Source organism: Acanthaster planci, linkage group LG06 (assembly GCF_054643075.1).
Source record: "Acanthaster planci isolate LZ-2023a linkage group LG06, COTS_SCS, whole genome shotgun sequence".
Classification (NCBI taxonomy): domain Eukaryota; kingdom Metazoa; phylum Echinodermata; class Asteroidea; order Valvatida; family Acanthasteridae; genus Acanthaster; species Acanthaster planci.
The window spans coordinates 19,799,146-19,825,640 of NC_141782.1; the positions used below are offsets into that span (position 1 = coordinate 19,799,146).

Sequence of the window (26,495 nt, forward strand, 5' to 3'; positions counted from 1 at the left end):
TAATTTGTTAATCCTCAGTTTGTGTCCAGTATTTTATTTATTATGACAGCTAGTCAAGACACTCTTTGTAATGAGTTCACTTCACGGTCAATATCCTGACTGATTTCTGATTTCTGAACTGTATCACAAGGTCCTGAACTGAAGCACAGCATGGGGAGGCGGAGTTTGGACTTTTTCATATTTCAAAAAGTTTCGAAAAGCGCATCTTTTTTCACTGAAAAAAAGTGACACTTTGTCGGCATAAGAAATGCACATAACAAGGAACTCATGTTTGTTACTACAACACCTATTGTAAGCACAGTGACTTAATGGTACAAAGAAAATATATCTACTATATGATCATTCACATATTTAATGAACTGTGTTATTACATAGAAATTCTGACAAGCGCACATGGAGTTGTCTTGCCACCTTAATCATCACCTTTAAGTAATGATCATAACGACAACAATGATTAAAGGCAATATTAATTTAGTTTGAGCATCGTACAATCAAACTTAACAAGTATTCTCGGCAGCAGAGAAAAATGATCAAAAGGAAAATTCTAATTATCAAGCGGACGTGGGTGAAAAGTTCTCTGTGAGACACAGCAATAGCCCCCCTTAGAATAAATGTAAAATGCCCTGGATGGACTAATGCCTAAAGCTTTAACTGCCACATAAATCTTAATAAATACTCTACCCAAGGCATATTTGGTAGAAACCTTCCTAAATCCTTCAAAATTAAGCACACTGCAACAAACAAGTGGCACACTCACTTATACTTAAACTCTGATATATCAAAAATACTGTGAAATGTAATGGAGCCAGGGCTGTACAGTTCAGAGTCCATCAAAATCCGTGAAAACCAAAATGTTGGTTTTTAGTGGATTTGATGGACTTAGGATTGTAGTAGGCCCAGTCACTATGGGGTGTGATGTCTGAACAGGTACCATTGGTTTACTAAGCAGTGTTGAATTTTTTTCTGGATTCAGGGCACTGCCTAGCAAAAATAATCCAGATCTTACAGCTAAAGGTGGGCAGACAGTTCTCAGGAAATATAATTCTCAAGTGAGAGGTCGTGGGGAGGTAGTGCCATCCAGTGACAGTCACTTACAAAACAAATTTAAAGCAAAATCTTTCCTTGGAGAAAAATACCTCTTGAGAGAAAAAAACATATCGAGTTTGGTATCCAGCAACAATGCTGCTTGCAAAAGCGTCCTCGAAAAAATAACTGATATTAACATTTAACAATATTATTGTCATGTGGTAGACGTCAAGGCAGTCGCTGACTCTTGGGATGTCTCCTTCCTGAAAGCAAACACTACGTACAGGCTGGTGGCTTCCCACTCTGACTTTGACAGAGTACCCTGGAAGGACCAAGGAAAGACATGGTAGGAGTAGGAAAGAGCAATGTAAAAACTGCAGAATCATCCTCATCAATTAGCAATGAAACAGGTGTTTACAAAAGCCCTCCAATTCTTGTCTGTACCAGAGACCGTCGACTCCTAACACTTCAGATCAAACTTTCTGAATACATGCTCCGTAGTCCAGTACTTGAGTAAAAAATTCCTTCCATTTACTCTTCTTTTCCAGTTCTGGACACCTCTCACCTAGCCTATTGGCATTCTTACACAGCTCTGATTGATAGGGTTTGGAGTTAGACCTTAAAATACGAGGTGCTTTTTTTCTTTTTTAATGAGGAAGCGATGGAGTTGGAAAATGCTTCAGAAGGCAAATGTGTCGGCCTTCTGCCCAAGAACAAACCTGTCGAGTGTGGGTCAACACCTAATCACATTATTTTCCTTACCAGTTTGATGTGTCTGTCTGACTGTTCTTTAAGCCGTTGGAAGTGCTCTTCGGCATGTGAATAATCCCCATCCGTTGAACTGCTTGGTGTGTTGCCACGATCAGGCGGGTATTGCTGTCATTGCAAGATGTTATTATTATTTTTTTAATTATTTCATTTTAGCCAAAATACTAAAATCAATTACAAGCAGGGACAGCAATGACTAGTGTCAGACAAAATGGCCACACTGGCGTGGGCCAGCAAAGCTATCACTATGGTCCTAAGACTTGCTGACCCATATGCCCTCAACAAAACAACAAACAAATATAACATATAAAATTAATTAAAACGAACAATATTGCATATACGTGAAAGATATAACTACAGATGTTAAAACATTAGAAGGTTATGCATGTGAACAAATCAAAATAAAAACATGAAAGCACCAGATTGAAAATAAGTGGATGAAGAATACAAGAAATCATCGAAGATGAGGGAAGATTAGACATCAGACCACTGACGACGCAGACCTCAAACCAAAAACCACTCATCACAATGAAAAAAAAAGTGAATATAGCAACAACAGTGAGCAGTGATAATACGTTCTAGACTTCAGTCCAATCACCCTAAACTTATCCCCAGTTCCCCCTGGCTAATTTTATACCTACCCCAAACCCATTGTTTTATCAAACTTTTCCCAAGAGCAGGAGGGTCAAAGTTGAACCAATTTATGCCTGGCCTCACCAAGTCCTGATTTTTCAAGGCCAACTGGCGAAACTGGCTTAGCTGCGATGTTAACAAAGTTAGCTGAGACGGTGGATAGAAATGATATCGCTGAGTCTGGTTGGAGTAATGTCAGGAGGGGCGGGAGAGGTGTGAAGGAGAGAGAGTTCAAACCTCGAGAGATTTCATCCTGCTGAGGAGCTGACTGTTCTCTGGGTCTCCCGAGTGCTCTTGGAAGAATTCGTGAAATGTCTTGCAGTAGACAAGCTCCATCTCGTGCCTTTTGGCCATTCTTGGGCAAAATTAAAAACACATACTTATGAGATTGTTGTAATGCCATATTACACTCAGATATCAATTTTTGAAATGTACATCACCAGTTAAGCCTCCAACTGTCGGTGATGTTGCTGGGCAAATACCTACAGGCGCCTAAAACCTCCCAGCCAGAAGGTTCGAAGCAGAATGCAATGAGGGAAGAACATTTAGTCTGTCGGGGGGATTTTTTTTAACAGAGATCACTTTCAGAACAAAAAAAAAAAATCAACTGAGTAATGCCATTTGGGATAGGATAGACGCAGGGGTCAGCTTAGTCGCAGACTGATCAAAGCTATTCAGAATAACATCAGGCGAGGGCAGTGTTGGAAATCAACTGAAAGGGTTCTTAGAAACTTACTCTTCAAGCAAGGGAAAGTAAAGAAGAAATTCCGGGCAGTCAACCACGCCATCGAGGTGGAAGTCATATTGGCATCCAAACAACGGAAACTTGTCTTTGCTGTGAAAGTTGACACTGTAGAAATCGTTTCCAAACCAGGTGCCCTCTGAAGCTCGTAATCTTCGTCTGGGAATTATACACATGCAATTGCCAAAAATTAAAGTAATGAAGTTTCTTCCTGCGATGCATCACTTCTGATGGGATAACTACATTGTTCTGATCTGGGCCAGAATTATGCAATGCTTATTGTTTAGTCCAAGTGCAAGTTTTGATTTTTTTTCATAAGTAAGGTTTTTTGCTCCTTACGTTATTATTTTCAATATCTCGCAACTAACTGTGCAACCGAACTGTCCATTTCACACAGCAACAAAAACTGTTTGCAAGAAGGCATGCTACCCAATCTTGTTTGTGAAGGAAAATCCAGAAATCTGTTCTGTGGAATGTCCAGTCTCTGAGAAAAAAAGTTTCACATGCATGGGACGGTCGAGATGTCCGTCCCCAAGACAAGTGCGCCATCTTCACCTTGGATGGTAGGGCCTTCAAAACAGTTGCTACAACACAGCCAGGCATATACTCACACAAGTTCGCAGCCGTTGGGTACCGTGCCGATGAAGTACCCGCCTGGCCGTAGTCGCTCACAGGCATTGCGGAGCATGGTCTCAGCCTGGGCTTGGCTCTCAAAGGAATAATGGAAGGAGAACTGGCAACTGGTGAGGTGAAACTGGATACTGGGATCCTTGTACATTTCACTCAAGAGTTCCTGCCGTTTGGATCCCAAAACAGATCAATTACAGAATTTAACCAGCTAGAAACAATACAAGGTTTTACAATGGGTTGAACAACATCACTACCAGTCTGAATGGATTGAAAATAACACTGTTCTTTAACCATTCCTTTAGATTCAAGCATATTTAAGTTCGATTTCAATTCTTTGGAGCACTGAAACTGAGGGTTCAGAGGGTGTAAAAGACCACTGCAGAAAGGATGGCTTGTGAAAGCAGAGGATGAAGACATGTTCAACTCTTGATGGAGAACTTCGGATCAGAATTACATCACAGGGTAAATCCCAAATATCAGCAGGCACTAATGCTAAATCCACTTGCCTTTCTGGGTGGGATTCGAACCCTCATATTGAGCCAGAAGAAGAAGAAAGCATGCAAGAGATGCCATCTTATGATTGCACAAACCTTGGACAAGTCAGCTTTGTAGAACTCTGCCCTGAAGGTGACTTTTTCGTGAGGATTGTGTGACCGATTTCCCAACTCCTTGTATCGCTCCTCACACTGCTGCAAAGACATCTCAGCTATATCTGTAGGCATTTTCATAAGAGGACTTTCCTTCACAAAAGATTTTCTTACTGAAATCTGGAGTAATTGCAGAATACCCCACCACTCTAAGACCCCTGGAATGACTGGTTACATGGCTACAAGGTGAAAATCCCCGTAAGAAGAGTGTGACAGTTTGACCTCGCAGCCGGCTACGAGGTTGATCATGGGGGATGGGGGGTATTCAGCAACTGAGCTCAAATCGAGCTGAGCAACTGCTTGACGTTTTGACACCTCAAAAGGTCCTACTTATTTTTCATTGACCTGGCTCCCGTTTGCAGAATTCAAGAAAGAGCTTGCAGCACATGCCTCTCAAAGTTAGCACATCTCAGAAGGTTTTAGTCTGTGAAATTCCGATTTACTTTGTCCACTAGCTGAGGGATGAACTTTATGAAGATGTAATGGACTGTAAACTTGAGGCATGTCACACCTGGTTTTCTTTTCAGGGAGGTCAATATCAGGGTAAATGAATCATATCCCAGGTTAATATAATAGCTGTTCCCTGAATCAGGAAACAATTTCAGAGCATGTGACACGAGGGGCTTATGACCGATTTCCAATCAGTCATAAGCATGTAGTCTTGATACCTAGGCATTACAGCAAATTTCACTGACGAAGTAAGAATTGAGACTTTTGTCAATTCATGAAAACAGTTACGAAGTGAACCTGTGAATGCAAGCGTAGGACATGATCACTGGGATGAGGCAGAATTACCTGAGCACACCAGTCTGGAGATCTGTCCCTTCTTCCATTTCAGGAGGTCGCCGCCCTTCCCACAGCACAGGTCCAGGACAGTCAGCTCGGCCCGGGGGTCCCTCGTCCGCAGGCGCTGCAGGACGTCAGCGATGCAGATGCTCTTGATCCAGTTGTTGAAGTTACGCAGGAAGAAGATGCGGCTCTTGGTGCGTTCCTGTAGGCCCACCTCCTGCCGCTCGTTGTAGTGCTTGGCGACAACGCTGTCCGATATGCTGTCTAGCTAATGGGGTTGAAAGAAAAAAAAAACGTTGGCAAAGTGATTTTCAGCTCTAGTTGAAAACAGCATGGAAACTATAGACCATTGGAAAGAATTCATACAAATGCCACTTGACACCCTGTGCACAAACCCTATGAGACTGGTTTGTAAAATTCTAAGTGAACATACATGCGTCATTATTTTCACTGCTAAATTTAACATTTTAGGGCATTTTGTTAACCACTACCAGCCGGGGACTCCGATAATCGGAGCCGTATGGTTTATATGTGTGGCCGGGGTCTCCGAACTCGGACAAAGGAAACAGGGCCCTGTAACAAAAGACCGTACTCCGAACAAAAGACCAGGCTGCTTTGCATAACCGGCATTTTTCACTCTCAAAAGTGGTGATAATCCAGCGTTATTTTGAAACCGTATACCAGGGTTTGGGGTATTTAGAGCAAGCGGATTACCACCGGGGACAAAAGCTCTCCACTGGCCCCTATTGAAAAGAGGTCAGCAGTGCACTGAGCCAGGTTCGAGACAGTTGTATAACACCGCACAATCTGGGCTCTGTTTACAAGGCTGCAGGCCTGGCTGAAATATTCGGGCGTCAATGAAGGTCACCTGTCAACTTAGAGTAGTGCCTGAAGATTACTCCATGCGGCTATAAACGACTGTTAAATGGAATGATGAATTGTTGAAGGATTTTGAAAACGGAAAAAATGATAGTCATGCCGGCCCAGCATCCTCAACGTTGAAAAATGCCCCGGCCCGAAGTGGTTAATTTAGGATGGCTAGCTCTCTGTAGGGAAAAATCAGTGGTTTCTGTGGGGATTCTTTCCGAAATGTATCTAAAACTAGGTTAAATAGTACCAGAGTAGCATTCTTTGAGGTCTCTTCTGATGTCCCCTCAGCACCTTTTGAAGGGTTACCTGCAGGTTATTGGACAAAAAAGAAAGAGTTTTCCTGCTTGGTTGTTTTGCAACATGACATAATGTCACATGGACATAACGTACCAACTTTTAAGTTGTTTACTGTTGTTTACTAAGCTGTTTACTGGTGGTGGAAGAGACATACACCTGAGACAAAAGAAGTCATGTCGACGACAAAGTATTCAGTGGCCCCTAACCTTCAGACAGTTTTTTTTAAGGAAGGACTTTTTCAACTCGTGTCATGTTGTGTGTAGCATGTGTAGTGCACACATCGGTGCAACAAATGTTGTTTGCTATTTCTACTGATTGCTTACGCTTTGATATGTTGTCACTGACAATGTCATTTTTGCCCTGATGTTATGAGCCACAGACGCGCCAGGCCCAGTGGCGTTGCCAGGGGGGACCAGGGGGGGGGGCACGAGGCCCCACAAATTCCCAGCACCCCCCCCCCAAAAAAACGGATGAATGGATATTGAACAAGGCTAACAAAAACTTACTCCCAAAAGCCACACCACTGAAAGCTGGTGCCCCCCATAAGATGCTGGTGCCCCTCTTTGTGGCCCCCCACTAGTAAAATCCTAGCAACGCCTGTGGCCAGGCTCACCATCATGCTATACAAAATTACAACAGTCGGCCCTCGGCCATGGTGGGATAAAAACTTGTGTTTTGCCAACATCAGCCCCTACGTTCTTAGGCAACCTGAACTACATGTATTGTGATCTCGCAACCGCTCCTGCACTCAGTGAAAAGCGTGACGAAAGAAACATGCTCCAGGGGTATGACATTCTTTCTCCAAGTTGCACACTCATCAGTACGCACTTAAACCTTTTGGTGAAAAATAATTCCATGTCATCCATACGTAAGCTGTCTATGATGTTACAAGCATGTGTGATGTTATCCTTGTCTGGTGATGTTCATCGTAACCCTGGACCCCGCTGTAAGTACCCACATGGTATCTGCAACAAAGCTGTCAAATATGGCCAGGATGGCATATGTTGTGATCACTGTAACGTATGGATGCACCACGAGTGTATCCCCATGAGCGAGGACATGTATATGTATTGGGTTCTTGCTGATCACTCCAGTTTATCATGGACATGCCTCTCCTGCCACATCCCCCATTTCATTTCCAGTTTATTTTGGCAATCTAGTTCATCAAGTTTCTTTGATGAAAACTTATTTTCCATCTTGAGTGACTGTAATGCACCTGACGACACCATCCTAAGCCTGTCAAATACAAGTCTTGGTCAGTCTTCAGGAAAATTGGTACGCTGATGGCATTAATGCCCTCATGTTTGGCATCAGTGCCCTTTACTTCAGCCAGTCCACCGATGCCAAATGGCAGTGCCCTAAAAAAAAATGAAATTTGAGGCCTGTTGTCTGGTGATAAGTTATCAGGAACAAATCATCATAAATACCTTGGTGTCACCCTTTTATCTGACATGAAATGGAATCAGCATATAGATATTGCCACAGCGAAAGCCAATATTGTCATTGGTTTCCTTCGTAGAAAACCTGAATAATGCTCCAGTCCATGTAAAAGCCCAGGCTTTCAAGAGTCTGGTTCAACCCCACCTCGCGTATTGTAGCTCTGTATGGGCTCCGCATACAAAGAAGAACATTGACAAGATCGAGGCTGTCCAGCGCACGGCGATGCGTGCTATCATTCAAGATTACACTAGGACCAGCTCTGTTACAGCAATGCTAAAAAAGCTCAAACATCCCCTCCTACAGCAGAGAAGACGGTACAGCAGCTTAGTCATGCTACACAAAATCATTCATCACAGTGTTACTGTTGACCTGGACACAAGAGATTTCCTTGACTTGCAAGAACCTCCATCATCTCGCACACGAATGAACACTAGGTGCTGCAAGACAAATCAACTTGTCATCCCACAGTCTGTGTCACAATCCCATCTTCATTCATTTTTTTCCTAAGATGGCAAGAGATTGGAATAAGCAGCCAAAACACATGACTTCTATTGAGAAGTTATCTAGCAGTGTTGTATCGGAGACCTTGATGTCCAGGACTAAGACTGAGACCGAGACCAAGGCATACGAGACCTAGACCTTCTCCTTCAAAACCAAGACCAGGACTTCGAGACCGAGACTTTTGCAGGTCGAGACTGAGATTGAGACCCCGACATCCGAGACCAAGACCAACCATAAACCAATGTTTAGTTTTTACCAAAAGGTAAATAGGGACAAACATATGGCAGTGCAATTAAGTACAAAAGAAATAAAATGAAAACATTAGCATAAACACACACACACAAATAGGTCAAATATTTGTTACGTACCACATACAAGACAGAATGAAAGCACTTTTACACGTGTACACAATTCATAGCGTGCGCACACACACAGACTGGTTCCTGTCCTGGCCCTATGTTCAGCAGGAGACTGCGTATTGAACGGGAACCAACAACAACTTGGGACAAGGTTGCATCATGCTGCATTGACTAGTCTTCATTCCAGCATCGATTTCATTGTTTATTGAAAAAAATCTGTGTTGTATTATATCAGTGAATGAAGATTTGACTCGAGCAGAGGTAATTTTGCCTTTTGCAACTGCATGCATGCGTGGTAGCTAGATGCGCATTTTGTTATGGTCTCGACTGGTCTCTAGGAGGAGTCCAGAGACCATGGAGGTAGGAAAAGACTATGGCATCCGAGACCGGCACTTTCGAGACGGAGACCGGCCCTCCCAAGACCGAGACTTTGACAGGGCAAGACCGAGACTGCAAAAAAGGTCTAGAGGGAAGTAGAGACCGAGACCAGGTCTCAAGACCTACAACACTGTTATCTTGATTCAAAATAGCACTGCAAAGCCTTCTGCAGCTGGAATGAACAACCCCCTAGTTCCGTTCTGAGTGATGCTCACTTACAGCTTTTCAGAGTATTCATCCAGATCATGGCATGCATGGTGATGATGCATGGAGGTGAATCCAACGACCATCACCGCACCACGATCACCAATTCACCATGTCCCTTCATCAACCATGAGCCACCTTAGCATGTTTAGCTTTTGACGGTACTTTGTGGCAATGTGAATACAATCATATCAAAATGCAATGAAACTAGTGAAGTAGGCCTACTCGAATAAATATCATAATTATAGTCATCATACCCGCCGTCGTGACTTCAAGAACTTCAGCCATGATCGTGTTCAGTGCATGCTGCGCAGCGCCCTCAATGTGCGCACGTACTATAAGAGGAAAAGCGGACGAAATTCTGAGCGTTTTCGAAACGAGTGGATTCGGCTTAGACTTTGGTTTTGCTGGTTCCAGCCATTTCGAAGCAGCGTTCGAAACCACATAATCAAGCTTGGACTGGAACCGGCGAAACTGAAGTCTAAGCCGAATCCACTCGTTTAAAAGTTGGTGGTGGTGGTTGGCACTCAAAGGCAGACTGTGAGGTGTAAACTGAGAAAAATAGCTAAGATAGACGAAAACCGTCCAGCCACACAGTACTGCATATCCATCTGTAAAAATGGTAAATGAAGAGCTACAGACCTATAAAATGAAGCCCAAGCGAATTAAACATCATGTAAATGTCGAATTAAAATAACGAATAATAAATTTTAAATGTTAAATATCTCATGTGACTCGGATTGTATTATATATGTATATATATGTAGATTAAATGCATTCATTCATTTCATTTTCTCTGTTGGATCCCTTCGTCAATGGACGATGTCAACTTGGGTTGGAGTTCGGACCAAAGAAAAAATTATGACACCAATAAGTAGCCCCCAGTTGCGCTTTTGGGCTTGACAAGGTAAATAACGGAAGGTCCAGGATAGGAACCAGCTGAGCGCGGCGCCGTACTCTCGGGCGAGTCACTCGTGCGTACGTCCCGCCCGGTACCCTGTGGTGTGTGCGGTAAGAGCACGGTGGCTACACACTGCTCGACTTCTGGCCGTGTGGCAACTGGATCACTGTGAGACCGCTTGTGGAGTTGTTGACATTTTGAACTTACCCGGTACAGGCGTTTTTCCGGAGGATAACAACTCTCGGACGTACGTGCCACTGCTGGAGAAGCGTGGAACGTTGGCACAGTTGTATGTGTGGTGAGTATTGCATTGGCACTTTATGGCAGAAGTGTGCAGGCCTAGATTTGAAACCATGACACCAAAGATTTCCCCTGTGACTGTGCTGGGGGTTTCGGCCGGCTGTGGCCGTGGTGGGAGAAGGGGTGGACCACGGGCGGTGGACTCCTTGTGCACACTGCGTTACATAGCATGACATACATGTAAGCCTACAATTACATCGCTTGCAAGGGGGGGGTATAACCTTTCACAAGTTTCAGAGGGTTGAGGCTATATATTGGAAGCTTTTAGGGAACTTATGTAGGGAAAGGAAATGGGCGCCTATACCCAAAAAATTGCTTTTCTCTCATATATTTTTTTCAAAAACAAACTCTCTTCCCTCTTTTTTTTTGGGGGGGGGTTAGATATAGAGGGGGCATGATCCCTGTTGATCCCCCTAGATACATCTTTTAGAAGTTGGCCTGTCTAAATTCTATGAAGTCTGATTGAAGTTGTTTGAATAAACATACATGTAATAATGTGAGTATAAATTGCAAAGTACATGTATTATAAATTTGGTAAAGAGTTCCATATACGGATGCCACTTGACACCCTTTGCACAAACCCTAGTGTGAGACTGGACTGAAAAATTGTGTTTTCTCAGTAAACGACTTGGTATTTTCCATCCTAAAATGAACTTTTCTGGGCATGTTTTTGCCGTTTGACGGCTAATGGGTCACTTTTAGGGAATAATTACTGGCGTCCATATATATGGAACTCTTCCCTAAATTTTTATGCAATAAGTAGCCTACAGCTACAGGTAATGATAGGAAAAAATAAAGCGTTTACACTTGGAAAACAAGGTAAGCATGGCAAGTTGTTTATTAATGACAAACAACCATGCGCATGAATAATAACAGTACCATGTTCAAGGTTGAAATCTAATGCTTCGTTCATCACCAGAGTGATATTGATCTCAGTAATCTAGAGCAGGTTTATTGAAAGACTAGTGGTTGACTACAGAAGTAGCAAAGAGGTACCCTTATGGTGTGTACACTTATGTTACATGTGAGTGACCGTCTCATTGAACTGTGGTCATAATGACAATTTATGCTCCTATGGTGCCCTGCTGGAAGTTGAATGCACTAGGTTAATTGACGGCCAATGATTCAAGCACGTGGTAAGCATCTTCCGATCATTCCAGCCTTTGTTCTGCTTATTTATGTAATTTACAATCAAATGAACAAGGGCTGTCAAAGACAAGCAAAAGTATCAAATTGTCATCTACATGTATGTGAAGTGTTTGTCCGGACCCCTGTTCAAAATAAAAAAAAAATAATAAAATGTGATAAAAATTGCACTAAAATACAAATATACAATACCAGAATAAAAACATAAAATGGACATGCCCGATAGAAAAAGTAAAGTACAAAAAATAAATACACAATCTGAAAAACGATACAAACAAAAACCAGGGGATCAAAAACAAACTAACAAAGAACGAACGACACAAGAAAATGGATGGATCAAACCCCATGAGAGTGTACCAAAAAAAAAATCCCATATTATTGCATGAATGATACGGTAGTTTCCTCCTCAAATGTGAACGAAAGGCACCCACACCATCAACAATTGAACACATGTACAGGTAGCAGTATGCAGTTTTCTATCAGAGAACTTTATGTATTTGAACTTGTACTTTGTCTGTATCAACTTGCTCGTTGTTGCTGGTATCAGTTGAGTAGGTTATTGTACTTGCTGTGCATTGTACGTAAATGCGCGGATCTTTTCAGACTGACGCCTGTAGTGCATAAATGCACATGAAACAAAGCCAAGTTGGATGTACATGTACATGTTCACCGTTCTTGCATTTGAGCTATCGGTAACAGAACTTCCAACATTCTTGGAGTGCAGTGATTACCGTGGGTCTCAAGGGTTACAGGCAAGTTGAAAGACTCACTTCAGACATTGAAACAGACTCTTCTTCAACATTCTGCGCCAGAGAGTAAAGTCAAAGAATTTCATCTTGTGGAAGTTTGCGCTTGGTGAAGGCACGCATGCACATTATTATTACTGAAAATTACAGGAACTGGGCCCCACAGAACAAAGCGCAGATACATAAGCACTACACCCTTAACTCCCTTTCCAAAATTCAAAGGAAAGAAAATATGAAAAAAACTTGTGCAAAAGCATTCACTTTTATCCTTTCCAAAATGCTCCTTACCAACCTTCTGACATAATTACAAACTTATTGCTGTCTGTATAAATCAACATTGTTGTTGCAGAATGAGAGTGTGTGGATTACCACTACACTAGTAATTATGCATTTTTTAGTGGTTTTTATTTTAAAGTTCCTCAACAAAACTTGTGCATCTTAACTTTTTTACTGTCTGAGAGGTTTCTGTTTTTAATGTCAGTTACAAGTGCCCAGTCCCATAACTTGGAAATGGTTATTCCGTAGATATAAACAGTTGGACACCCATGTGCCTACCCCCAGAACTGTGGGGTTCGTTGGTGGATGACAAACCCCACAGTTCTGAGGGTACCATGTGCCCAGTTCTGATAGATGCTCGGTCCCAGTCCTTGGACACCATTCTGGTCTAATAGGCCTAAGCCTTTTGCGAGTTACATTTGAATGAAATATGGTTCCTGTACGTTGACTTCTCTAAATGCATGTGAACTTTAACAGTTTGAATTCTCCATACTAAAGACACTGATGCTAAAGCTTATGGTTTGGGGCAAGCTTTTGCTTAGATTCATAAGAGATGCCTTGCACCAACACACTGTTTTCAATGGATAAGAAGGGTACAAAGGAACCAGTCCATTCCAGAGATGGTGGTCGCTAATGTAAAAGTTTGCTCCGAATCACTAGGTATTAATACCGGTATAGCAACAGCATCTTTAGTCTGGGGATTTCAAATTGTCGTGTTTGTGTGCAATTAGATAACTCAGTGTACCAGATTTTATTCAAATTTAATTTGCAAAAGGCTTAGCAAGACTAGAATTATAGCCAACTGATTATGCTTAACTATGAAGGAACAAAACATGCACGTGCACACCAGCATTCTAATTCTTTTGTATTAAATTTACTTATCAGGATATAGTTATCAACTATGATTCCATTTGGGGATGGGAGGCACGAGGCCTCATTTTTCAAGAGGGGGTAGTCAATGGGGTCTTAGTTCAAACAGCAAAGGTCATATTTGTTCCAACTTCTACAGTATGCAAATCAAGTGAGCCACCCCAGACACTACAGCTTGCATTATCAGACAACACAGCCTACACAGGGATATCACGGGGAGGATGTTGCATTCTTCAAACTGACCTACATTCGGGCTGTTCATAACTGGTCCCAGTCATTTTTGCAACAACCGTTGCAGTGACATCTTTTGACAGTGTGTAATTAAAGTCACATCGCCCTTGAGAGTTATGAACGAGGCCCACTCACTGTATTGACTTGCCAGACCTTGATTAATGCCGAGTACATGTTTGTCAGCCTTTGGTAACTTAATGAATGTGTCCAGACTTGCTAGAATATTAATGTTCATTCATGCTGACCTGTTTACATGCCATGTACAGTAAGTGCTGCTTGGGTACCCTAGCATACATATACGCCAAATAAATAAAGGCATCATCCCCCCCAAAAAAATAATAATAATTATAAAAAACCTTGTGGGGCTATTTTGATATGATTGGTTAATGAAATGTTCCTACCTTGACAATAGAATTCCAAGGATTTTGACAAAGTTTTCCAAACTCGAAATAAAAATCATGGTCTTAAATGCTGTAAATTATCCCTTACAATTACACTATGCGAGGTACATGTACTTTGTCCATTTTCATACCAGTAATTATTCGTATAGGGTAGTCTTTTTACTGCTATCGGGAGTACACTTCTTTTTTTTTCATCACAGCTAAGAGAGCAAAATGCCCACCCATGAAAAATATATTTATGAAATGGTGTTGATGGCAATAGATCTAGAGCGTATAAGCAATATCCACATGTGTGCGGTTCCAGACTTTTAAGTTAGAAAAATAAAAGGGTTCCATGAAGCTACAATCCTGGACAAAATAGTTAGAACACCTTGTGGGAAGCGCGTTGCAAAGATCCCCCTGTCCTCCATTCAATGTTGCTTTCATTTATTGGACCAAGATTCGGCCCAAGTTACCCAATGAGAGGCAACATTGACAGGGGGCGAGGGGGAGGCATGTTCCAACGAGATTTGTCCAGGATTGTAGCTTGTGCTTAAAATATACATGTAGGTTTTTTAATTTAGCATTATAACGAGAAAAAAGCAGATTTTTATGAATAATCGTGCATGCAAGTGTGTAAAATTTACACCTTTTTGCGCCATCAGAAATCATGTTGTTGTGTGCGTACTGTACATGTATGTTGGATCCAGAGGTTTTGTGAATTTGTCCCATTTAAAAAAGGTCTGCGTTTGACTAAGGCATATGCTTCAGGCCGATTTTTTTTTTCACCCCCGTCAAGGCTAGGGTTGAAAATGTTGACCTAGAAATGTTTCAATAGAAGGCTTGGTCAGGTTTTGCATTGGCTGCACTGATAAATCAATCCATTTGGTAGCCATCTACAACACGGGAAGCCATTTTTTGGTTGTTACCTGAATCGATCATATTCAATGTAATCTGTTAAATGGGATGGTGCTGAACTGCTTTGAGTTTCAAGCCTCACTTCCAGTTTTTTTTAATGTGGCTTAAAACATTGAGGTATAATTTGTCGTAAATTTGAGGTTTTCTACCAGTATATGTAAACTGGCATGAATTTGTAATAAACTTTTGTTTTGTTGCTGTTATTTTCACTCCCAGTTTCCAGAAATGAAAAGTTAACTTCACTTTCAATTCAAGATGGCCAACACATGAATGCAGTCCAATGACAAATCCTGCCTTGACTCTGATAAGGAGCAAAATCAGGGTAAAAAGGCCTTTTCCAAACACAGGTTACAGGGGGGGCCGATTGTGAACGGCTGCTGTTGAGCCACAAAAAGGAAACAAATCCTGTCCACAATTACATGTACATCCCCACATTGTACGATATCTACATGGATTACATATACATGTACATGTATTTTTCTTTCATGTGAAAATAAGCACACGAGTTGTCTATCTTTAGATGGTGTCAGAAATAAAATCATATTTGCGTTTCGTAACTGTGTGATCTGTCCCGCACATGCATGAGCCTGCAAAATGAATGTGCTTACAGTTTAGTCGCCGCTCTTGTGACACCCTTAAAATCCATGAACAAAAAGGATCTTTTTCGTAAAAATGCTTCTTCACATTTCATTTTTATTTCTTAGATACGTCACCAAAGGGTTGGTCTTTTGTCTGGAGAAATTTGAAGGAAATCCCTTGGTTGGACATGACTGTTTTTTTTGAGCAATTTTTTTGAACATGTTGAAAAAACGAAATGGTTTTGCTCCAATTTGCATTGTAGTCATATGGTTGATCGTTCTCATGCACAGGATAACCTGACTGACCCTGGCCTGCAGGGCCTGGTACGTAAAGGTTGCTGCGACAGCTGTGGCCGCGTCGCACCTGTAATATCGGGTCACACGCAGGGCCACACTGTCGTGGCCCGGGGACGTGTGCACGTTCGTCTTCACATACATGTATGTGTAGCAAATAAGATACACCGTAACGTTGGGGGCGTTAACCCATCCTCCCCCCTGTGTCCCACACATACACAGTGCCAGTTGATACAATAAGGGAAGCTTGTGGCTTGGGGGCTAGGCCTAGGGTTTGCACATGTACATGTTATTCCCAAACTTATGGTCAGGGGTTCGAATCCAGCAGCTGCATTGTGACCTTGAACTCTTGGTCACTTTAATACTCGTACTTACCATATCTCTACAGTACAATGTATCTCTCTCAGCTTAGGGGTGTAAATGGTACCAGTGAGGACAGAGATGGTTGCCATGTTTAACTACTGAAATGACAGCATGGAGACCTCTGTCTTCTGGGTAGCTGAGATTACTTTAGGAATGCTTATGGGTCCAATGAACAGTGATAATAACGATGGACATGAAGTGCCTTGACCACCAGTAGTAGTACATGTACATGTGTGTTAGCCTTCATTACCCATTGTTTTTAATGCACAGAAATTGCTGTGCCCAAATTTAATAGATTTAAATGCAAATTTACTTCAAATGTAGATTCACATGCTAAATGTAAGCCACTGCAGTAATATTTTACATTTTGAAAAATTAACAGCTAGTTTCCTGTGTAATGCAGAATTTATCATGTTCGAAACGGTGCTGATTTGTTGAAGGAGTCAGAAGAGGAAATGAGGAATTGATTGATGAATTTCTCATGACAGATTTCTGTGAGTTGTCCATTTATCATCACTGTATTTGTAAGTGTTACCCCTAAATTGAACAAGACAGATACATGAAGAAATCTCATTACACAGTGTCTTTAATACTGGACTTGCATGTAAATGCACGGGAAAAAAGAGGAGGATTAGAAAAAGAAGGCGAGAAAAGAAATGCAGAGAAACAGTTTGCATTCACAACACCTGCTTCTGTGGTCCAGTGTCCCCGGCCTGCCATGTGCGTACGTTTGCGTCAATATTTATCGACGAGCAGGCGGGGGAATCGGCTCATGCCCCCGACCCGCTGAGGCGCGGACCTGCTGGAGTCGGTCCACAAAGCGCTGGATTGGTGGCAGATGAGACCAGCTGCAGTTTTTTTTTTTTTTTTGGGGGGTGGACTTGTGAAAGGTGAAGCTCAGAGGGAAGGGGCAAGCTGTTTTATTGTGGTCTCATGGATGAGGCGGGGAGGTAGGGAAGAGAGACCTCTGAGGATGTAGGATGTGCATCGTCATTGAGTTTGCCCTTCTTGAATGAAGTTGTAGTATTCCTTGCATTGAATCCTCTTTTCTTTTTCCTTAAATTTGGCAAAAACGAAGGGGAAATATGTTATTGAAACAAAACTGCTGTTCACTTCCTGCTGTAGATAAGGTTGTCCTTTTTTTCCTTTCGTCTGTTTTGTGGGGAGGGTCTATTATCCTATTTGCACCTGAATGACTCATGCGGTCCTCAAGATGTACATGTAAGAGTTCACTGCTGTGTTGTTTATTTTGTGATAATCATTATAATTGACTCTATCTACTGGTAGTTGTTGTTTTTTTTAATTCTGCCCTTAGTCAAGGAAAAAAATTAATGCTTCAAAAAATGCTGTGGCATATTCAGGTTTTGAGTTTGTGGAGATCTAGGAGGGAGCAGTTTCTTTTCATTCATAAAAGAATCTTCACCCGTCCCGATGGAAAGGCAGATGAGTACTGTTCCAAGTGTTTGCACTTTCAACTCTTTAAAAAAAAAACCTGTGTAATATTGCCGATGGTATACATGTACATGGGACTATGTAAGTGCCCTACCCGGTACCTTCACCATACTGGTAACGTTTCATAACTGCTTCCTTCACTTTTTTTCTCATGGATAACTTAGCCTTAAACATCCTAATTGGCTATGAGTTCACTGACTTACATCAACAAAGGTACCATACCGACTCATGGTTCATCACATCATGCAATGAACATATGGTACACTTACGTTGTATGAACACCAGTAATTAGATGGTTAATGTCTCTTTGTAGTTGCCTCTTTGAAAAGGATCCAATGTGCCGATGATCAGGCAAATCACACGCACAATACATGTAAATTTAAGGACTTCATCCTTTGTATGATTCCCGCAGTTGCTGCTGTTGTGTAGCATCAGATCATACAATGAGCCACTGGGTCCCTGATGGCCAAGTAGCCATCAAGCTCCCGGAGTAGGATAATTTTAAAATGTGTCAATTTATTCATTGGCTACAAACTGCGTTGGCACATTGTTAACGCCACTTACATGTATTCCTTCGTGCATGGTCCCGGGGGGCCTGTTTTAAAAATTAAATGAAGAGGAGTGCCAATTGAAAGTAAATGATAAATCTAACCAGATGATTGGAGGGTTTTTTTTCTTTCAACCTCATCCCGACAGCTTTCGGTCAGATCTCAGTGTGGGAGACTCATCAAGCAACTTTTACGACGGACATCCTACAGACGGCACCGTAATATCTTCAATCCTCACAATTATTCTAACTGTTTCAAATCCAACCAAATTGTACACCCTGCTTTTTGGAGGGTACACGTATGGTCTTAACTGAGCACTCGCCTGGGTAAAATTTGCCCGACAAGGAGTGTGATATCCCAATTTATCCCAGGTGCTGGTACATACCGGTACATGCAGAATCCGTAATTGTTTCCTGTTGGATTTTTAGTATTATTTCGAGGAAATGGAGGGGGGGGAAGGGAGAGAATAGAAGGAAAGAAGGAATGAACGTAGAGGGAAGCATTCTCCACGACAAGCCTGATAATGCAGCATGTACAGCTGCTGAGCAAAGGTTAATTTTGTGTACTGTACGGCAGTGTTGTACAATCCCCTAGACTCTCATAGCAATCACATCAGATACAACACTCTTGCTATTACACATGCACATGTACATGCACATGTACACGCACATGCACATCTACAGGCACATGTACAGGCACATGTACATGTACATATGTGTGCATGTACATGTATCTGCAATAACTCAGAGAGGATGTTATTAATTATTGGTTTGTAAAACAATGTTGCTCGCTCATCCGTGAGTGCAGAGATGCAAGTCGGGTGTCAGTGGAAGGTTGTTTTATGAGTATCCTTTCTGATGAGTGAAATGGCTTCATGACTTCAATGTACCGATCAAGGATACCGGTACATAAATGTACAGTACATGTGTGGATCACTTCTGTCACACACCCATGTACAGTACATGTGTGGATCACTTCTGTCACACACCCATGTACAGTACATGTGTGGATCACTTCTGTCACACATCCATGTACAGTACATGTGTGGATCACTTCTGTCACACATCCATGTACAGTACATGTGTGGATCACTTCTGTCACACATCCATGTACAGTACATGTGTGGATCACTTCTGTCACACATCCATGTACAGTACATGTGTGGATCACTTCTGTCACACACCCATGTACAGTACATGTGTGGATCACTTCTGTCACACATCCATGTACAGTACCAGTACAATGTGTGCGACATAAAATGAAGTGTGTTCATCTGACCTGTTTGCAGGGGGCTCTTGGTAATTTGAATGTGGGGAATAGTGCTCCATTGATTTGCACATTAAGAAGTCAGCAGCATGTACTGGTACCAGCAACATTGGCAAAAAATTAATGGCCCTCTTGATTTTATTCACTTTTTCTTGTGAATTATACATGTACCATACTGTTTGCTGTCTAAGGGGCATATCGCAAAGTTTATGTTCATCAGAAATAATACTAAAACCCAAGCTTGGTTTGAATATGCCACTTTTTTCTAAGGGAAAGCATAAAGTTGAATTTCTTGAGCTGTAAAACCACATCCCTTTGAAAGTACGGCACTGTAAAGATGTACGTGTACCCTGCATGCTGACCGAGGATGCGCAGTGAAGTTCCTCCATTCCTCTGAGGAGACAGGTAACATAGCATGATCAGTGTCGGGGGCCAGTGCAAACAGGGCTCAGAATAACAGCTGTAATTGTTTTCTTCTGAGGGGGGGGGTGCCAAGGGAAAGGAGGCTTGGCAGTCTCGCTGCCTCAGGCAGTTTGCCAAACCTTGGCTGTGTCTCCAGCGGCCCGGCTTTTGGCTTCAGTGTCACTGCAGTGAAATGGTTTGGTGGAGTTGGTGTGTCGAGACAGCCTCAGGCAGTTTGCTAAACCTTGGCTGTGTCTCCAGCGCCGGCTTTTGGCTTCAGTGTCACCGCAGTGAAATGGTTTGGTGGAGTTGGTGTGGCAAGACAGCCTCAGGCAGTTTGCCAAACCTTGGCTGTGTCTCCAGCGCAGGCTTTTGGCTTCAGTGTCACTGCAGTGAAATGGTTTGGTGGAGTTGGTGTGTCGAGACAGCCTCAGGCAGTTTGCCAAACCTTGGCTGTGTCTCCAGCGCCGGCTTTTGGCTTCAGTGTCACTGCAGTGAAATGGTTTGGTGGAGTTGGTGTGGCAAGACAGCCTCAGGCAGTTTGCCAAACCTTGGCTGTGTCTCCAGCGCCGGCTTTTGGCTTCAGTGTCACTGCAGTGAAATGGTTTGGTGGAGTTGGTGTGTCGAGACAGCCCCGGCTCAACGCAGTTCCATTTGCCGCCACAGACACATCGCGCTGTCCAATGTTCATCACGCGCGCAGACACCTCAAGTTTTCGTACATGCATAACATGAATACTTGTCTCGGGTACCCCTCTGCCAAATATTTAAGCGTGAACCAAAGCTCATCTGGCTGTCAGGCATGCAGAAATCCACATGGCAACACTTACCATTCCTGTGCAGAGTAAGAACTACATGTACATGTGCTAGGATCATTGTGTCACAACCTTTACGACAGTTATTGCTATTTCATTCTGTAATACTTGTGATTTTGTTTTGTCTTCCTTGTTTTTTTTTTTCAGCATAGGAACAAGGATCTCCAGGACTTCAAGATGGCCGGCAGTGCCCCAGGCCATGGACCCAAGATGTCCAGCACGGTGGAGCTGAGATTCGCTTGCAAGAACCTGCCAGACAAAGACATCACCTCCAAGTCGGACCCTGTGGCTGTCCTGATGGTCTTTGACACCCTGCAGAAAGTGTGGGTCGAGGTGAGGTCGTGACTTGAGTAGCAACGCTGAACAGTTTGGAAGAATGAGCCCAATCCCCCTCCCCTTGAGCCAGTTCGGTATTTTCAAGATTGCATGCTCAAAGTGAAAGTCATTGTCTTTGAAGAACATCAGTATGTGAATGCGAGTTAAGCCCTAGCTATCGAGCGGGAAATCCGGTATGCCTACTCACATGCAGAGTGAACATGTCAAAACTGCTGTGATGTCAGCTCGATGCTTTATTGTCAAATGACCTTCAGTGAAAGTTAACCGTGAAACACTTAACTGGCTTATTGGGGTGGATCAAAAAATGTTCAAGTTTATTGTTCGGTAGAGTGACTATATGTTTGTTGTGTGTTTGCTTTATTAGCCACAACAGTTCTTGCATAGTATGTGTCCTGATCTGCATACAAAAAATGTGGCACTTGTGCACCAGAGCTCCCTAAGCTATGCTGAAGAGAAATGGTTGGGCTGACTCTTAGAACTTATGCACAATGCCAGCATGTACACTTTGTTTTTCCGTTCGTTTGAATAAGATAAATTACCACAAATTTAGTAAGACCATCCTGAGGTATAGTCCCGTTATATTAATTCTGTGGGTCTTGAATCGATCTGAAGATTTTCTTCAATCTATAATGTACACGTACATGTATATTGTACATGTGCATGTACCATTGTATCCAAGAGTTTCCATGCATTTGCTTAGTGCTACCGTACATGTACACATACATGTACTGGTACATTGTATACTTAGGGGTTATGGAGACCACACATGTGCTGATTGCTGATATGTTACAGGCACCCAAAATGTTAGGGGGACAATTTTTGTCCTACAGCTCGGTTGTAACTTCATTAACAAAAACAAATTGTCGCCTTATTTGTATTTAATGTGAACTATACAGTATGTATTATGTATGCTTGTAGTAGAAACACATTGTATTTTTGCCTGGTGAGACATCATTGTTACAGTTAACATAAACAGTGTAGCGTCTTGTGTTCGACTGTGCTTTTACGGAGTACATTGGAAAGTTTATTTTGAATCACTTGACACTGTCAAGTTAACATCACCTTGAACTGAACTCTGTGCCATTCAATCATACTGACAAACTCCGGAGTATCCCAATCAGTTCTGAATTTACGATGTTTTGGAGCTGGATTATTGATCTACATGTAGATGCATAGGTTTCTGACATTAATGGAATGCATGAATAAATCATCACTTGACTTGTTTATAATAGAGAGTCATCTGTTCATATTTTTTGGGGGGAGAGTGCTGTATTGATGTTGATGGTGGACATTTAGCATTTTTAGGGAAGTGTGTTTACTAGTAGTATGCTGCACGTACATGCTTGATACCTGTGTTATGTTAACAAAACAACCACCACTAACTGGAAATGTGTGAATATCACTCCCGTGTTCTGCATGTGGTACATGGTTTTTTTTTTGTTGGCATGGATTAATTCTCCCCTTTTTTTTGAATTAGGCCCTCCCTTTTTTTTTAATTAGGCCATATGATTGAAATTTCTGCATAGTAGGCAGGAGGTCTTGGGCGCTTGGACAGCACTGAAAACGCAGTGTAATTATGAAAATGCGCTATTGGTGTACATGTGAAGGCAAAACAATTATTAAAAAATGAACAATGCTAGCACGTGTACCATACCACACATCTTTGAAATTGTCTCAAATGTTAGTCAGTGAAAAGTACCAGTACTGTACCTCAGTAACATTCAATGTGAACCATAGAGGTGTGGTTTCTTAGGATTCTGTTAGATTGCAGGATGTTTAACCCTAAAATTCTGGATTTCTGCAGGTTTATTCATTCAGGTTTTGCTACATTGTAGCACTTTGAAATGATACAAGTTGAACACCTTGACCTTTAAAAATGCACATGGGTAATTCCAGAAATTAGGGGTCCATTTTTTTTTCATGTCCCTGTCACATCTGACATATGATTTTGTAAGTTCAGAACACATTTTGTAATTTCCAAGAGTGATGAATTAATGCATATTGCCTGCCAAACAAATGGTAATAGTTTGAAATCAATTCCGATGATATTTCCATGTCAATAACAAAGGTCAGATGTAACAGGAACTCCAAAATGCCACACTTTTGGACCCCTCATTTCTGGAATAATCTACATACATGTACATATGTTTTACAGAATCTGCATTACCTCCTTTCTAGTTGTACATAAATCAGACTGGAATGTCAAGGTAGGCATAATGCTGGATATACATGTAGTTTGAATGTATTGCCTACCCTGTCCAGCCTTGAGCTGTTTGAGTAGCCTTGAATACATGTAGTTTACATTAATACACTGTAAATGTGTGTACATATACATGTAGGTGCGCTCTCAATTAAGTCAAGTGATCTCCACTTGGAGATTAGCTGGATTGCATTGCCCGGGCTACCGCGTCATAGATCAAATTAGAGCCTGGGTAATTTGATAGCGACGGAACAGAAACACAACTTTGATCTGTGGCATATGTCATGTGCGAACCCGCTGTACCGCGAAAAGGCTGGCTGTCGCACTTTTTCTGCTCAAGTGACATTTGCAGTATCCCTGTTCTTTTTCCTTTCTGTCTCTAGTTTGGCTTACAGACTAAACTTGAGAACATCACAAAAGCCAGTGGCAAAAGTCTGGGACTACAAAATCCATTCTGAGGAAATGATTTTTCTTTTTTTTAGGCTTACGGACTAAACTTGAGAACATCACAAAAGCCAGCGGCAAAAGTCTGGGACTACAAAATCCATGCTGAGGAAATGATTTTTTCTTTAAAGTGGGCTTGTCACAGACTTTGACAGCAGGGCTATTGCGGTGGATGAGGGAAGGAAGGGGAGATAAAACAAGAGAAACAAAAACCAATTGTGACCTGTTACGACAAAATGAGAGTAAAGTCGCATCTCGCTCTTCGCTATTTGGGGGTTCAAAGTCAACCTGAAACGGAGGTCAATTTTGAGGTTTGGAAAGAGTAACCCACGGTCTCCTATTTAATTCCAAATATTCCGCAGGATCATATATTGAAAAGGGCCGTTTCCTCAGCAATTCTGATGATAGCATTATTTGTGCCAGGTCTGAAATAGTGAAATACAGTATGTCTGGAACAAAGATGCAAAGCGGCTAGTATAATATCACATTGTCACCTCATACTTTTACCCTAAGCATTTCATGTACATGTACCGTACCACTGGAAAGCTCTTTAAAAAGCTGAATTAAAAAATACCGGTATCTCAGTTTTTGAAAATTCTGACTTTCAGCTTATTTGTGGTAACAGGTCACAATTCAGATCAATGGTCTTCTCTGTACTTTGAGTTTAAATCAGTCCTCGTACTTGCTATTGACATTTTTCCTGTGATGTCACGATCCTGCTGGACCTCTGATGTGTTGTGATGGTAATGAGAGCATAGTGTTGTGATGGTAATGAGAGCATAGTGTTGTGATGGTAATGAGAGCATAGTGTTGTGATGGTAATGAGAGCATAGTGTTGTGATGTTAATGAGAGCATAGTGTTGTGATGTTAATGAGAGCATAGTGTTGTGATGTTAATGAGAGCATAGTGTTGTGATGGTAATGAGAGCGTAATGTTGTGATGGTAATGAGAGCCTAGTGTTGTGATGTTAATGAGAGCGTAGTGTTGTGACGGTAATGAGAGCCTAGTGTTGTGATGGTAATGAGAGCATAGTGTTGTGATGGTAATGAGAGCATAGTGTTGTGATGGTAATGAGAGCACAGTGTTGTGATGGTAATGAGAGCGTAGTGTTGTGATGGTAATCTACTTATTCAAGAGAAACTAGTCAAGCATGCAGCGTTCACACATGCGTTTGTATGTGGTTGAAGCTGCCCGTAAGAATATCACTATGGCCACAGCGGTCCAAACGTGGTGGTATTGTTTACATGTACATCATGTTTACATTCAGGGCAATCCGGTCACGTGGGTGAAAAAGTCCTATGGCAGTATGACTCAAACTGATTTTTACCTGCCAGATTTTGATACCGAGATATCCAAATACTCAAAAGTACTGTACATGTAGTCAAGATGTACATGTGCCGATACATGTACCGATACTGTGCACTGGGGAGATGTTAATTTTAATTACAGGTTTTGCCCTTAACCAACTTATATATTTGCATGTATATGGGTATACTCAAAAATTCACAGGCTTACTCGGGTAGGACTCGATTCCATGACCTCCTGCTTACTAGTGCAGATGTCTCAACCACTCGACCACCGAGCTTGCCAGGGTTGGCTGGCCGGTCCAATTATTTAAAACCTTACATGTACATGTACATGAGTTACAAGCATACTGGTACCACATGCATGTATTAAAATTCCTATGCTCAAGGCATTCACACAAGCAAGTTGCATCGCACAACTGTCTTTAAGAAATCGCGTATTCCGTGGAGCTCAGTAAAATTGGAGAGCCCTTTGTGAAGTAACAATGGCTGGGCTCTACTTTTCTCACATACCGTAGAAATCCCGTATCTCTGGGGTTTTTTTTGGGGGGGAGAATCAAGCAGGATTAGAGTTACCGGTACATATGTACAGTGTACTTATGTGTGGGCAGGGTTTCCTTCAATTTACCAGTCTCTAAAATTGTTCCCAGGTTGACCGGACAGAGCAAGTCAAGAACAACCTGAATCCCACCTTCACTAAGGGCATCACCATGGATTACTGCTTCGAGGAGGTCCAGAAGGTCCGCATCGGCGTCTATGATATTGACAACAAGAGCAAAACTCTGACGGATGATGACTTCTTGGGTGCTGTCCAGGGCACTCTGGGAATGGTATGTACCAGTATTGTTGTATTTATAGAGCTTGAAGAGATCCCCATCCGTGTTCAGACATTTCCTCACTTGGTCCATTTCTTGAGGACTTACTTGTAGGGCATATCTGGAAGCATAATGCTGAAATTAATGCCAGTATCCATGAAAGCCACTGGCCAGCGGCTACGACTTTTTCTCTTGTGTTACACCTTTCCAGGGCCAGTTGATACAGACGTGGTCTTAGTTCTGTCGTTTAAAATTGCAGAGTTTTTCTTAACAAAAAATTGTAAATTATCCAAAATTGTAGCTCCCTACTGTCTGGACTTTTCAGTTAATTTGATGGAAGGGTCATAGTTTCCTTCTACAGAGTTATTAGTGACAGTTGAAAGAGAGTGTGAAGAACAATTTTTAAAGGAAATGCGTCAGCAGCAAGTGGGCAATAATTATAACATAAATATAAACATACCGGTAATAATAATATAAACATCAATTTCAATTCCAACCTACAGAGTGTTGAAATGAGAAAAAAACCTGCTGGATTATTACAGATGAAGACATTCCGTGTTACTGGTTTTTTTTATGTTAAAGACGAGTGCTATTGGTAGTTGTGATAATTTTCTTATTTAGATTTT

At 41.9% G+C, this 26,495-nt stretch overlaps 2 protein-coding genes across 4 annotated transcripts in view; one reads left to right on the forward strand and one right to left on the reverse strand.

The window, feature by feature from the left end:
• On the reverse strand, positions 1-9,637 carry rnmt (RNA guanine-7 methyltransferase). The gene is made up of 9 exons (XM_022238842.2): positions 9,542-9,637; positions 6,353-6,411; positions 5,242-5,503; positions 4,390-4,511; positions 3,781-3,962; positions 3,164-3,328; positions 2,665-2,782; positions 1,789-1,902; positions 1-1,348 (listed from the first exon to the last, which is right to left on the reverse strand). Exons 1-9 carry the CDS (start codon positions 9,570-9,572, stop codon positions 1,241-1,243), a joined length of 1,161 nt encoding a protein of 386 aa, XP_022094534.2. The 5' UTR covers positions 9,573-9,637; the 3' UTR covers positions 1-1,240.
• A 439-nt stretch (positions 9,638-10,076) lies between these two features.
• Positions 10,077-26,495, forward strand: part of LOC110981333 (copine-3-like) — a 58,212-nt gene continuing 41,793 nt past the window's right edge. The window contains exons 1-3 of one of the 3 annotated variants that reach the window (XM_087137604.1): positions 10,077-10,483; positions 20,917-21,102; positions 25,705-25,884. In XM_087137604.1, the coding sequence (XP_086993730.1) occupies positions 20,947-21,102; positions 25,705-25,884 (336 nt within the window). In that variant the 5' untranslated portion in view covers positions 10,077-10,483; positions 20,917-20,946. Of the gene's footprint in view, positions 10,484-20,558; positions 20,799-20,916; positions 21,103-25,704; positions 25,885-26,495 lie in introns of those variants that run through there. The other 2 variants (XM_022238840.2, XM_022238839.2) reach the window with 2 other exon arrangements.